This window comes from Myotis brandtii, unplaced genomic scaffold (genome assembly GCF_000412655.1).
Source record: "Myotis brandtii unplaced genomic scaffold, ASM41265v1 scaffold37, whole genome shotgun sequence".
NCBI classification, from domain to species: Eukaryota; Metazoa; Chordata; class Mammalia; order Chiroptera; family Vespertilionidae; genus Myotis; species Myotis brandtii.
Window position 1 is genome coordinate 2,455,648 of NW_005364225.1, and position 15,926 is coordinate 2,471,573.

Sequence of the window (15,926 nt, forward strand, 5' to 3'; positions counted from 1 at the left end):
TAACTTTAAAGAAATTTAGAAAAAGAATTGGGTCTCTGATTTCTCTGGGTTGTTAAAAATTATATATGTATCATATACATGACCTATAATAGGCACATAGATATGCCTTTGGTATAAATTACTTTATCTAGAAAACAATGATTGATTTCAATTGAACTTTACCAGTGCTATGAACTTAGTTCTTCCTGTTTATATATATATATATATCTATATATATATATAGAGTGACTCATCTCAGGAAAGAACTCATCTAAAAGAATATTTTCCGTTCATATGACAATAAAAATAAAAATTGTGTTTTCTAGTTATTATAATTGGTTGCATCACTTTAAGACAGTATCTAGTATTCCCTGAAGTATCTCTCTTAGAATTAGAACAAAGGCACTCAAAAAGTTTCAACCTGCGATTAGTCTATTATGCTTCACTGAGTAGAGTAAGAAAATAATACTCCTCTCTTTCTATCCCTCCCCTACCTCCCTCCCTCTCTCCCTCCCTCCCTCCCTCCCTCCCTTCCTCCCTCCATTTTTGGCTTCTTGAATTACAGAAGATGTTAATAAGAAGCTCTGATCAAAAGGAACATTTTGCAATAAAGATATTATTATACCAGAGTTAAAGGTGAGGAAATTGAGAATCAGTAAAGTGACTTTCCACATGCTCTCAAGTAAGGAGTGGAATTAGGCCAGCAACTCTTCTGACTTCCCATTTCGATTCATAATATCTTACTAGAGGACAATTCCCAAAAGTTAGTAAAAAACCTATAAAACCCACAATACTATTGTCATAATAGTATGGCTCTACTTAATAACTTCTTTAGAGATTTATGTCCCCAGACTGGGAAGCAGTCTTATATGTGAGTTACTTTTCCTAGTTTGAGGAACATCAATCTATTTCAAAAATTTAAACTCCTTTTCTCTATGTATTTTCTGCATTTAAAAACTCTTGAAAATCTTTTAAAGGTTATAAATTTCCTTCTAACAAAAATGTATATACACTCATGTAGACAAAATTTTGCATACCATTTTAAAGGTCCATTTTTAAAAAAATAATCGAAGAGACAAAGGGATCTGCCTAAAGGAACATATATAATAGCTTTTTAGTATTACGTGTAAGATTTTTTTCTCTCGCTAAAACAGATTTGTTAGATGCAAAAGTTTAAAATCTTCACCTAAATGGTATGAAATAATATGTATAAGATTAAGTTTACCTTAACCCTCAATTTTAGTACTTTTTCAGTCTTGTAAACTCTTAAAGAAAATATGGGTACACAAAACACTTAAAATTCTAATTACACCGTATAAATGAAAACAGTTAAAATCTCACAATTTTCTCTGGAATTTATACAGAATGATATGATATGTAAGGCTTTGAGAAGAACATTGTAAGAACTTGAGACCTCATAATCCTGACCCAAACAAAAACAGACATACGACAAAATTTAATTTTTAAAGGTAAAAATTGAATTCACTTTTTATGAAAGAGAAGATGTTTCACCATCCCTGCCAAGATTTTGGGTAATTGTGCAGCAATAACTTCAGACATCATTTCTGGAAATTCAACGCTCAGTGCCCGGGACTGGATAAACGTATTCAAGCAGTACAGATGAAGTTGTTTAACAAGCTGTTGGTTTAACAAATGGGAAAAAAAATGTAAGAAAAGTAAAAAATTCATATACTATTCAAGCACGGCAACTTATTTTTCTAACAATATAAATACTCGCCAAGATGTTTTCTTCTTACCAAAATGAAAATAACTAGCTCCACTTTCTAGAATATATAAAATATCACACACTGTGTAATGTTATAATAGTAAAATAGGATTTTAAAAAGTGAAAGTAGGTGGAAGGAAAAACGGCCAAATAGGCAGATGTGTCCTGTGCCTTGTCCCGGAGCAGACAGAAAGAGCAACTAAATTGACCACAAGACCTCAAAAAGCCAAAGAAATCCTGAGAAAGAAGAACAAAGCAGGAGACTTACACTTTCTGATTTCAAGCTATACAATAAAGTTATAGTGATAAAAACAGACCAATAAACCAGAGGAACAAAATTAAGAGCCCAGAAATAAACCAGAGTATATATAATCACCTAAGTTTTTTAAAATCCTCACTTGAGGATATGTTTATTAATTTTAAAGAAAATGGAAGAGAGGAAGGGAGGGAGGGAGGAAGGGAGAGAGGAGAGAGAGAGAAACATTGATGTCAGAGAGAAACATTGATTAGTTGTTTCTCATATGCCCTGACCAGGTATGGAACCCACAACCTAGATATGTGCCCTGACTGGGGACTAAACCTACAACCTTTTTTTTTTTGTATGTATAATGCTCCAATCTATTGAGCCACCTGCCTGGGGCTCAACTAACATTTGACAAGGGAGCCAATAATACTTAATGAAGCTTGACTCCTCTTACACCCCTTACAGAAATTAACTTGAAATTAATTAAAGATTTAAATGTAGGACTGCCCAACTGACATAGCTCAGTGGTTGAACATCGACTTATGAACCAGGAGGTAATGGTTTGATTCCCAGTCAGGCACATGACTGGGTTTGGGGTTCAATCCCCAGTAGGGGGCGTGCAGGAGGCAGCTGATCAATGATTCTCTCTCATCATTGATGCTTCTCTCTTTCTCCCTCTCTTTTCTTCTCTAAAAACAATAAAAATATATTTAAAAAAATAAATAAATGTAGGAACTGAAAGCATTAAATGCCTATTAGAAAATAGAGAAAAAAAGCTCCTTGACATAAGTCTTAGTAATGATTCTTTGGAAATCACACCTAAAACACAAGCAACAACAACAACAACAAAAAAGCAGGACTACATCAGACTAAAAAGCCTCTGCACAGCAAAAGAAACTATCAACAAAGTGAAAACACAACCAAAGGTATGGGGAAAAATATTTACAAACCATATAACTGGTAAGAGGTTATTATCTGAAATATATAAAGAACTCCTATAACTCAGTAGCAAAAAATACCCCAACAAACAAACAAACAAACAAAAAAACCCAACCCAAATTACCCAATTAAAAAATGGGCAAAAGACCTGAATAGACATTTTTACAAAGAAGATATATACAAGTGGCCAACAGGTACATGAAAAGATATCATTAGGGAAATGCAAATGAGAACCACAATGAGATATCACCTTATGCCTGTTAGAAAGGTCCTGAGTAAAAAGACAAATGATAACAAGTGCTGGCATGGAGGTACAGAAAAAAGAACTCTTGCACACTGTTGGGGGAATTGTAAATTGGTACAGTCTTTATGGAAAACAGTATGGAGGTTCCTCAAAAAATTAGAAGTTGAACTACCATTGATCCAGCAATTCCACTTCTGGGAATATATCCAAAGGAAACAAAAACTCTAGCTAAAAAAGACATCTGCACCCTCATATTCATAGCAGCATTATTTATAATACACAAAGGAAATAACCTACATGTTCATCAATGGATGAATGGATAAAGAAGATGGCATGTGTATATAAAATATATACCCAATGAAATATTATTCAGCCATAAAAAATTAAGAAATCTACCATTTGCAACAATGTGGATGGACCATAAAGGCATTATGCCAAGTGATATAAGTCAAACAAAGACTGTATGATCTCACTTACTAGTATATGTGGAATCTAATAATAATAAAAAACGAACTTACCAAACTCACAGAGTTTGCCATCTACACCTCATTTTAACTTCCTCTCTCTGAACCTCTACTGTATGTGGTGTCTCTGACTTTCTCATGCATGAGGGGTTCCCATATGTATATATGTTATTAAATTGGGTTATTGTCTCTTGTTAACTTGTCTTATGTACATTTAATTATTAGACCAGCCAAAAGAATCTTGAAGGGTAGAGGAACATTTTTTTCCTCCTCAATTGTTATTAACTTATAATTCCATCAAAAATACTATGAGAGTGTTATTTTCCACATCCATACTTTTGCTTTTCCTGTAAATTTTGTCCAACTGAAGGCCAAAGTATTTTAGAACATATTCAGGAAAATGTATCACAATTCTTATCAACTATTAGATTACCCTCAAATTATAAAAATACTAGTAAGAGGATATTTAGGTGATCTATATCAAAAATAAACAAAGCAAAATATAAATTCTGAGCAATATGATGCAAATACTGTTTTAAAATATAAGTACAACTATAAATTTAAGGAAACCATATGACGTAAAATTTACATTTAATATTTAAAAAGTTATAGAAATTCAGAAAATATTCATTGATATTCTAGAAAATGAAATACTTACATCATGCAAGTTATCAAGAAACTTTGTTAGTTGGTAGAAACGTTGTGAACTAGAGACAACACCTTTTTGCCTCAACCCAATTGCCTTGATGAGCTCTCTAATGTAGCTTGCTCTCATTTCATCAAACTGGTTTTGACTTCTTAGCCCTTCCAGAGGAACTGTAGAAAGACAATCACAGGTGTCAATTATGCTTAAAATGATGACACAAGTGGTTTATAAAACAAATTTTTGGGCTGTGTGATGATTTTTTTGATATGTAACTCTATACACAACATATTAAATAAGAAATAGTGTTACCGATACTTTTAGGACATATAAATTTCTGGTTCTCTGGAAGAATATAAGAATAAGCGGGTAATATAAACATTTCAGCTTACCTATATTAGAGCTGTGTCAATTGTATTTAAGTTAGAATTTGCTTAAAAGAGCACCTGACAGTATTCTACAGCTTTGTCTCAAATACTGGGTTTGATTAAGTGTGCAACAGCATGTAGTCTTTTTCTTTCTTTCCTTTTAACAAATACTTGGATTTCTCTGTGAAGTCTTGTGTTCTATGGATGAAGAAGGAGTGCTGTAATAAATCTAACAGAAGAACCTTACAGGGTGATCTGATCATAAATTCCTAACTGGGCAGGTCATAGTGAGTAGTCATGTCCAAGTCTATGACTTCCTTATTGAAAGGTTTTTAAGCTAGCCCTGTCCATTGTTCTTGTGCAACAACCTTAACACACCTTTGAAATGTCAGAATTAATCCTCTTTTTCAGACCCTCAAGAGAGCACATAATCTTAACTGTCCTGTATTCCAATCTCTGCCTTGCTTTCTCCCACCTTCAGGCAATCTTCCTTACCTTTCCTCCTTAATTCAAAAGAAACTGCAAACTGTCATTCTCTGGAGCATTTAAGATTTGCTTCCTGGCAACTGTCATTAGTTTGGCTCATATAAACTCTTGTACAATTGTCTATAGATTTGGATGTTTCTTATGTCAATATCATATAAATCTCAAGTATCTCTCATTAAGATTATTACTGGATAATTTATCTTTTTTGTTGTCATTTTAACATTACCTCATTAAAGTTTCTAACTCTTTCCTGTTAATATGGGAGAAAACCATTGCTATTTGAATATTTCCCTTATATCCCTTCACTTGATTATATTGTTTTTATATTTTTAAATGTATATTTTAATTCTAATTCTGGGGTGATTAGCTTTTGTTTTCTTGGTATACAACACTATATTCAAATAATACCTTCATTTTCCTCTTTCCAGTATGGTCATGTACCACATAATGAGGTTTCTGTCAACAACAGAGGGCATATACAATGGTGGTCCCATAAGAATATGATAGAGCTGGGAAATTCCTATCGCCTACTGATGTTGTAATGCAATATATTATACAAATACTTACCATTGTGTTACAATTACCTGTAGTATTTAGCACAGTAACATGCTGTACAGTTTTTTAGCCCAGGAGATATAGGGGAAGAATCTGTCACCCCAAATATGTCTATTTGGTATAAGGATTATTTTAGGCTGGTTAATTTAAAAAACAGCAGACATGGGAGAAACTCTGAAAGCCCAGTAGAAGTTACTCTTTGTAAAAGGTATTTACAATTCTAAGGGACATCTCCAAAGGGTGTCTTCTGCTCTGTATCAGGAAGTGGGGGATGACTTTATCTCTAGGAACTCTTATCAATGCAGAAGACAGTGACTTAAATCTTTACCTTGTTGACTCTACTTTTCTTGTTAACCTCCAATAACTGCCTCCCTTCCACCATAAGCTTCTTTTGTCTGCAGCTGAAGATGGAATTTAAAGTGTGGCTTCAGCTATTTGGCAAATTACTAAGTTTTCCTAGGTCTCTTCCATGTATTCAGGAGGTATACATGTTATTACACTTCTGTTTTTCTCCTGTCATTTATTACAGGGATGTCTCAGCCAAGAACCAAGCTGAATAGAGGAGAAATTATTTTTACTCCCCTACAGTAGGCTAGATCCCATATAGCCTACGTGTGCAGTTTGGGTAAGTGCACTCTATTTTTCACACATGATGAAATCACCCAATGTCTTTATAAGTAATGCATGACTGTAGTTGTAGCTCTTATTTCTGCTTCATGATTCAGTGCATTGTTCAGAACTTCCAGAATAGTAAATATAATAGTGGTGACAAATGCTCCTATTTTGTTGCTGACTTTAATGGAAATGGCTCTTATTATATGTTAACTAGTAATTTAGATATTTACCTCTGAAATCTTTAATTCATATATCTAGATTCTAGGCACAACTTCCTGTTCTTATGGCTAAGTCTCTTATTTCCATTGTCAATTTACCTATAACTTTTTGCTTAAATCTATAGGTCCTATTGTCGCTTGTCTAAGATGCCTGGTTGATTTCTTCTTTTGTATTTTACTATTTTCTCTTGCTAGATCGTTAACAATTTGGGTGTCAGATCTCCTTCTTGATTCTGATTTCCCACAAATTTTAGTATTTTCCCCTACTTTTAAGACATTTTTCAACTTTGTCTTCCAATGCTTCTACTGACTTTTAAATTCTTCACATACATATCAATAATTTTAGTTTTCAAGGGCTCTTTCCTTTTCATATTATTCTTTTTTCATAGTATCCACTTCTTAATTTCATGGGGTACAATATGTTCTCTTATCTTCTAAGGAGGGGTTAACTTTCCTATTTTTCTGAAGCTTTTGTCTCCATGGTCTCTGTTTCCTTTAAGTTCTTTTTTTTTCTGTTTTGTCTTTGTCTTTGATGTCAAAAGTATTCCTCATTGTTTATTTATATTCAAGAGTAGAAAACTAAAAAGCTGATTGATAGTTATATTTGAATGGGTAGTGCTCACTGACTGTGAGCTTTATTGCAGGGAAATCTAGCTGAGCTATTTCAAAGAGAAATCCCTGCTATTATTTAGTTATTTTTCTTTCTGGCTAAACAGATTCTGCAGAGAAGAAATTTTCATTTTCCATATCTGGAGGATATAAATTTGGAAGGCAAGGTTCTGGGAGACAGGTGGGAGAAGTATGCTGCCTCAATATTTGGCAAATAATCTTAATCTGCTTTCAACATGGAAACTCTCACCCTCAACAGTACCTGTGGTTCACCAATACAGCTTTCTTCTGTTATATCCTCTTCAGGGAATAATTTACAATATCTGTCTGAGTTGGTGAGAAACAACTGGCATGGTTGGGTGATATTTGGAAACTGACTTTCAACAGAACTCCATTTTTAACTCTACCTTCACTCTCCTTTCAAAAACTCATAAATGTCACCAATTGAACAACATGCCAGAGGTTCAGTGATACAAATAAAGGCGCTTCTTGAATTTTCTTACTTCTGGCTTAGGTATGCTAAATTGGTTGTGCTTGCTAACTTACAACATTTTATTGCTATTGATTCCTCTCTCATTCTCTTTTCATTTTTATTTTTAAAGATCTCATTGCTAATATTTTAGTGTAGTTTTAGAGGAACCAATGGAAAAATGTATGTGTTTAACCTGCCATATTTTGCTGAAGATTTGTATTTTAGTTTATAATGGAAAATGGGAGGCTTAAATTCTTATGCATCCAATCATCAAACATTCCTTTTGCCAACTTACTTATTGCATTTTTAAAAAGTTTTTTTAAAATTGATTTTTAGAAAGAGAGGAAGGCAGAGGGAGAGAGAGAAACAGTGTTTGGCTGCCTGCTGCACACACATACCCTCCTCCTAAGGATAGAGCTGGCAATCCAGGCATGTGCCCTGACCAGGAATCAAACCAACAACCTTTCAGTGCAATGCCCAACCAACTGAGCCACACCAGCCAGGGATCACTGCATTTATTTTTAAAAGATATTCCTTATTTAAGTTTTCAAAATTATTTATATTAATTTTAGTTTGTTTTTAACAACATAAATGTTTACATTTAAGTTAATTATCTGGTATTATCTTAGAACATAATTTCAGATAAATATCCAAACCAAGTTTTTCCAAAATATACAGTATTTTTCCAACAATGTTTATTCCATACTCATTGATTTGTGATGTTCATATTATGGTATATTAAGTTCTAATATATACTATTCAGACTTGAATAACAGTTCAACATATCTATTCTTTTCTCACACTGTAGTAATTATTGTAGCTTTCTAAATTCCCTCCCCTGGCTCCAAATTTTCGTAGTGCATACCTATTTATTCCCTTCCTTTCCATGGCTCTAGTGACTATGGGAGTATGTGTCAAGATACAGCCTCCATTTGCTTGGGCACCAGGTGATAATAATGAGCAGAGCCCTCTTGCTGATTTGCATTAAACATGTAGTGGGAAGAATAAATACTCAGAATTTTGTTGTTGTTGTTAAGCTACTGAGATTTTGGGATTTTTTGGTCATAATGGAGTCTATCCATAAATACATAATTATGTTAATAATAAATAATTTGGGAGATAATATAAGACCATCTATGGCAGAACTGATTCATTCTGTCGAGAAGGGCAGAAGTTAACTGCTGTAATATTAAATTTATGCCATTTGACTCTTTTGGCCAGTCTCATATCAATGCCCTTAGTCCACTTTATGCACTTCATCAAATTAGGCTTGAAGGTCTTTGCTCCAGTGGGTTTTCCAGGGGGAAAATAGGCTATAAATCCTTAGATCCTGAATCAGTCCCTGACTTTTCTAAGGGTTTGGCTTTTCTGCCTTTACTCTTGATAGGTTACTCCTATTTGAGATGTGTGCACTAGAAAGAAGTTCCTGCAAAGATACTGCTGAGAAGACCTTTGGCTCACCTTCTACCTAAGACCTTAGCTTTCTGTTGTTCTCTTTCAGATCACTATGAATGAAGGCTCGATTCAAACACTCAAGTTGAGCTTATCTGTGCATGGAAAGAGCACAGAAAAGGGTAAAAGGTAAAAGCGGTTTTAAAAATTTTCTCACCCAAACCCTTGAGGATCCACTGAGACAGAGGTACACTGTTCTTTGTGTACAAAAAAAAGAGAGAGAGAATTAAATAAAATGCCCCTACTTTCTGGTGACCAAAGCTATGCTTCCTAATATATCATTTTCTTTTTCTTCTGAGTATAGAGCTCAGGTGCATTTCCCAGCCTCTCCTGTACTTAAGGTGGGCCATGGGAAGTGGGTGGAAATGACATAAGGTACATCCAGGTTTCCCCTCCAAACCTTTCTCACTCCGTGTTCATTTTCTAGTCAGACCCGGTGGCATACTCCAAGCTGCTAGGAGAGGGTGGTGTCCCTTTAGGAAAGGAGCCTGGGTTTTCTTGCTAACCTACTGGACTATGGTTGTGAGCGATAAACTGCTATTGTATTATGCTGCTGTTCTTTGTAGTTATTTATTACAACAGCCTATCCTAACATAGAGAATGATTCCAAACAAAATTATGTAGTTTATATAGTAAATCCTTGGTGGGGTGGGTAGAGAGAAGCATAGTTTGTGTCTATGCAATATTCATTAGTTTATAATAACTTAAATGTGTGAACATAAAAAAATCATTGAAGCCCTAACTGGTTTGGCTCAGTGGATAGAGCATCAGCATGTGGATTGAAAGGTCCCAGGTTCGATTCCAGTCAAGGGCATGTACCTTGGTTGCGGGCACATCCCCAGTAGGAGGTGTGCAGGAGGCAGCTGATCGATGTTTCTCTCTCATGGATGTTTCTAACTCTCTATCCCTCTCTCTTCCTCTCTGTAAAAAATCAATAAAATATATTTTTAAAAAAACCATTTAATGTTTTATAAAAAAATGGAATTGGTTGAACTGATAGGTTATTTAGTATTATGTGTTAAGTAAAACCTGAGAAATAGGATGAAACTTTATTAATGTCTATAACAGTAGAATGGGTGTTTCTCCTTTGCAGTTACAATAGAAGATTCATACCTCCTGTATAATCATATGATCATATAGTTGTTTGAAACTTTCCTAATGAATAAAAAAATAAAAAAGTAAGTATTTTATATTACGTTACTTATACTCACTTGTATTAAGGAGTAGCAATACTTTCATACAGAGGAACTCTTCATGGCTAAGTTGAAGCTTCACAAACTCCTGTGGAATCTGCCACATGGTAAGGCATAATGAATAGAATGATAATTCCTTCATCCGCTGTCTTCCATCATACACAACACCCAGAAGAAAAAGTAACAGGGAAAAAAATTCACACATGTATATTAGCCAGTTTATGTAATTTATTACAGAATATGAGATTTAGTAATTACCTTATTTATTATTAAAAATGACTTTTCATAAAGAAGCAATAATATTTGGAATTTTAAACATCAAAATTTTTTCACAATGCTGAATTTTTGAGGTTAAAAAATTTTAAAGGTAGAAAATCGTATTAAATACCCATTGACCAAGGTTAACATTTCTTTTTTTTATCATCACACCAAGAAGTTGTAGGAGTTGAAAATGTGGAACTAAGGAATGCTCAGGAAATAATTTATTTACTGATGGACTCTTTCTGTGAAAAAAATATATGAATTTTTGTGTGCAATCCAATAGGAGAATGGATTTTCTTTTTTTTTTTAAATATATTTTATTGATTTTTTACAGAGAGGAAGGGAGAGAGATAGAGAGTTAGAAACATCGATGAGAGAGAAACATCGATCAGCTGCCTCCTGCACATCTCCCACTGGGGATGTGCTCGCAACCAAGGTACATGCCCTTGACCGGAATTGAACCTGGGACCTTTCAGTCCACAGGCCGATGCTCTATCCACCGAGCCAAACCGGTTTCGGCAGGAGAATGGATTTTCATCACAGAAAGTAGAGTATAGAATAGTTCAGTGGTACAATTCAGAGCATTCAGTATGCACTAGTTACACTGTGAACTATTCTAGGAGAAATGTATGGTGATACAGAAAAAAGAACAGCAGGAAGAATTAAATAATTGACAAGGTCAAACACAAGTTCTGAAGGTTGAGGACATTTTTAAAAACTATTTTCTCAACCATGTACTGTTTTATAATATTCACATTAATCGCATGATGCTAACAAGAATAATGAAGACTAGATTTTGACTCAGAAGAGTGAAGATTAATTGAGATTGTCACTCAGATCCTTAGGTATGTTATGCAATTCTTCTGAGCCTCAGTTTCCTGAGCTGTAAAATAAAGGATATTAATTCCTTATCAATTTCAAAGGATAGTAGGATATAAAATGGATTACAATATACAAAAGTTAACTATAAACTGTCAAGATTTATATGTTATGTTATATAGTTCTGAGTCAACATTCACCATTAAAATAGTATAAATATTTCCATGAAAAGATAATGATTTAAAGATTATATGTAGAACATTAATTATAGAAATTTAAATATAATCAAGCAAATTAAAATATTTATCTGTCAATTTTAAAAATAAATCCTCAGTGTTGTTTTTCCTCTAATGAGAGATGTCTTTACCTTTTGAAGGTAAATCAATATTTTCAAGCAAATTATTTATAATTTACTTCATTATCTTCATTAGCACCAAAGAAATTTTAATTTGATAAATAAACATTTAATTTTGTCTTTAAGTATATTTCTTGATACATTCCTGAAGTTTAAAAAAATTGCATTTCAAATAATTACTATACATTGAAACAAAAGGAAAACTCTCCATATATCAAATTAACTGATAAGATGGTATAATTATATTAATATTGTCAAGCTATAATTGATATGAGATAATATCAAGCGACATGAGGTAATTCTGAGAAATCTTTCAAGAAAACTATTACTAAAAAAAAAAAAAGAAAACTATTACTTAGCACATTAAATGTATGATTATCTGTTGAAATGTAATTTTCAAGATTATCCTACATACATACTTATGCTAATAAGAACTACAAAAGTCAAGTTACTACTTACTCATTTATTATTAGATCAGGTGCAAAATACAGCATCTTCCCACTGACATGTTTATAGGATCTCCACCCTAGTCCAAACACCATTAAGCTCATCCAAGAATATTGAATGAGAGTTATCTGGTCATCAATATGTAAGTTTCTAAAACCTACAAAACAAATAAAAGAATAAAATGATTACAAAATCACTTGTGCTAAAAATGTTAAAAATGAATAGAAATTTTAAAATAAATGTGAGTAGAATAATATAATATTTTCAATTTTAATACATTGTACATTAAAAATCAGCAATTTTGGAAAGCGTTAAAAATAGTCACTGTGATTTAGCATTCTGGAAATTAACTAATTGAATCAACTGTCCACCACTCACTCATGTAACACTCATTTATTGAGAACTATTTATGTATTGGTCATTAAAATGCTAGGGTTCCTTGCCCCTACAGGAATCTTATAAGTCAATAGGAGAAACAAGCTCACAGTGCAATGATAGAAAAGGTTAAGGGTGTACACCAGGCAATTGGAAGATCAGGAAAAAGAGATAATTTCCAGGCAGAAGATAATCAGTTTGTTGAGGAACCTCAATTCTTTAAGACATAACCATAAACTGGTAGGAGTAGAGAGAACAGAATGCATCAAAGAAATATTTAAAAAGTAAAATCAAAGAAATTTGGCAAATGATTGTGTAGGTAAGAGGAGAAAGTTGCAAATAGATTTTCCAGTATTTTACTTGAATAATGGATGATGGTAACAACATTAATGTGATAAAATAAAGAAGGAGAAATAGGCTAGAGAATAAATAGTAAGTTTGGATATATTTGAGGGAACTCTGAAATATCCAGATAGTAGTTGGATATGTAAATTAGAATAATGGAGAAATATTGAGCTAGAAATATAAATTTAGAAATTATTTGTATTTGAATGTAGCTAAAATAATGAGAGTGGAAGAAATCTTTTATTATAGGTATTGAGGAAAACTAGTGTCTTAGAACATCAATCACTTTCCACTGAGCTATTTAATAACATCATATATTCCCCCTTAGAATCCATTGAAGTACACCTACAAGTGACCAATTTAAAAAACAAAACCAAAGCAAGCTTAATTTCTTAAATCTCAAGGGAGAAAGACATTTATTTCCTGATTCTGTTAATCATCTCAAGGTCAGTGGCAGAAAAGGTTATCTTCTCTCCATACACTTCACGTAGTCCCATCTTCATGTGAATGGTAGAAATGTATACATTTCTTATATATGTTATATACCAACAAATATGTATTTGTCAAGTATATGTGTCCAAAATATATTTCATATATGTTATTAGAGATATATAACAGATTATTTCACATATATGCAAAATGGCAGACTCATAGCAAATTAGGTTCAATTAATCAGATGTATTAAAGATTAACATTTTTCACTATCTTCTCTGATACATTTTTATTACCTATACCTTTCTTAATGTTATAACTTTCTATAGATAGCATTATATAAAATTAAATATTTGACTTACTATGCTATATATTGTTTATCCTAGGGCTTATGTTAATTTCTGAGCAATTTTTAAAATATGATAAAATTACATAAGTTATTTCATTTGTTCTTTAAAAAACAGATTTGACTTATACTTACATATTTGCATTTATTTTACCCTTTTTTACAATCTGTTTTGCATTCTGGAATTATTAAGGACTAGAAATTATGAAACACTGTTATTATATTATAATATAAAAGACAAATTTTGCTGAAATAACTTAACTTATGAAATTACCAATATTTATAGCAGAAAGTATACTCTTTCCATTTAACAGAATGAAATCCAACTCAGAAAATAGCTTTATTTATTCAGTCTTTTAGGGAGCTTATCTGTGATAAATGTACAAAGTTAAATTGACTTGAACGTGCCTGGTCCAGAAGTGCAATTTTTCTCCAATTAACTGTAATATCATTCATTACTTCATACTGAAACAAAGACGGGAACATTGAGATCAAATTCCCATTGATGATAACAATCAGGGAAACTTAGTACATTTGAGATGCTGATCAAAATGGAAACCTTCACATTGAGAGTGATGGATGGCCCCTAATTGTGTTTAACAAGAAAAATACCCTCTCTTTCTATGTGACTTGACCTGATAATTTTGACAAAAGCCCTGTTACAAACTGTGCAATCCTTACTGCTTAAAAAAATTAAGAGTACAGTAAAGACATGGCCTTTATGACTTTCTAGGTTCTCCTATCTTCCAGAGTTCTCATAAAATATATAGGTTTGCTTCTGTAGAAATTGCCATGTATTAAAACATTAAATCTACAACAAAGGCAGAGCATTAAATACCTCAGTAGCTTCTGACACAAAATATGAACTTTGAGGAGCACAATAAAGCATTAGCACAATAAGTACAATCCTAATATATACTTGATGACTTATTAAAATAAGAACAAAGACTTGATGTTTACTAGTAGTCGTCTAAGGCGGCATAGTTCTTTTCATATCAAAGCCATAATTTAAATTTCTATCATTTATCTATTTGGGATGAAGCATTATGTTTGAAACTAGGCACAAAGATTGGAAAGATGCTGTTTCTGTCTTTAACACTGGCAAGACAGACAGAAAAGAGGAACATAATTATAACTGAGAGTAATAGTGGTGTGATTGACAAAGGCAAGGGTGATGCAGGAGAGCAAGGAGGCCTTGATTGAGTCTGGGAAGGCTCAGGGAAATTCTAGGGGAAATAACAGGTGATTAGAATCCTGAAGGCAAATTAGGGACCAGCCAGTGGAAGATGTAGAAGAGAAGGGCCTCCAGGTAGGGAGAAAAATATGGGCAAAAGAAAGCAGGAAACTGAGCAAAGAGCATTGTGGGAATTGAATCTGAGAGCTGTTTGAAGAGGAAGAGTGGGAGATAACATTGCAAATTCAGGAGCCAGATCACAGAAGGGCCTTGGATGATAAGGTGAAGAATTTTGGACTTTGTTCTGAAAAAGAAAGGGAATAACATAATTCATTATAATTGTTTTAGAAAGATGATTTTGGAGGCAGAATAGAGGGTTATTTGGGGAAAGTGTGAAACTGTTATAATAGGCTGTGTAGGAGGAAGGGAAGGTACAGCAGAAATCTAGGAAAAAATTATGAGGACCTACACTAAGTCAGGGCAGTAGCAGTGGAGCATGTATAATGAATCATATCCTATCTAATAAAGAGGGAATATGCTAATTGACCCTCACACTGTCGCAAAGATGGCAGCGCCCACAGCCAATAAGGAGGGAATATGCTAACTGACTGCCACACCCTCAATGATGGTGGTGCCCACAGCCACAAGATGGTAGCACCCAGTCCCCTCAGCCCCACTGGGGCAGCAGGCATGCAGCATGGCCGGGCCACCTTGCCACGCATACAGCCCCCCAGCTGCCCAGGGCCACCCGAGGCGCAGGTAACCAGGTCCGGCCGAGGCTTGCGCTGCTGGCAGTGGCAGCAGCAGAGGTGTAATGGGGCATCGCCTTCCCCTGATTGCCAGGTCGCCTCCCACCCTTGAGGGCTCCCAGACTGTGAGAGGGGGAAGGCCTGGCTGAGGGAACCCCCTCCAGAGCATGAATTTTCATGCACCGGGCCTCTAGTATTTAATAAGTAGAGATAACAGAATCTGATAACTCATTGGACAGGAAGTGATGGAGAAAAGTGAGCAGAGGACTATACCCAAGAGTATATCCCAGGTGCCATTTCAAAACATAGAAAATGGTTTTAGGTTTATGGAATAGGTTTATGCTGACTAGGAAGTTCATCCAGGTGGGAATGTATAACAAGCAGTTGAAATGCATGGTCCAATAAGTTCAGTAGAG

General features: G+C 34.0%; 1 protein-coding gene across 1 annotated transcript in view; it reads right to left on the bottom strand.

The window, feature by feature from the left end:
* Positions 1-1,017: 1,017 nt before the first annotated feature.
* Positions 1,018-15,926, bottom strand: part of PGR (progesterone receptor) — a 71,333-nt gene continuing 56,424 nt past the window's right edge. Inside the window, exons 4-7 of the mRNA XM_014544574.1 lie at positions 12,102-12,246; positions 10,226-10,356; positions 4,255-4,412; positions 1,018-1,617 (exon numbers count right to left, since the gene is read on the bottom strand). Of these exons, the coding sequence (XP_014400060.1) occupies positions 1,462-1,617; positions 4,255-4,412; positions 10,226-10,356; positions 12,102-12,246 (590 nt within the window). The 3' untranslated portion in view covers positions 1,018-1,461. The remainder of the gene's footprint in view (positions 1,618-4,254; positions 4,413-10,225; positions 10,357-12,101; positions 12,247-15,926) is intronic.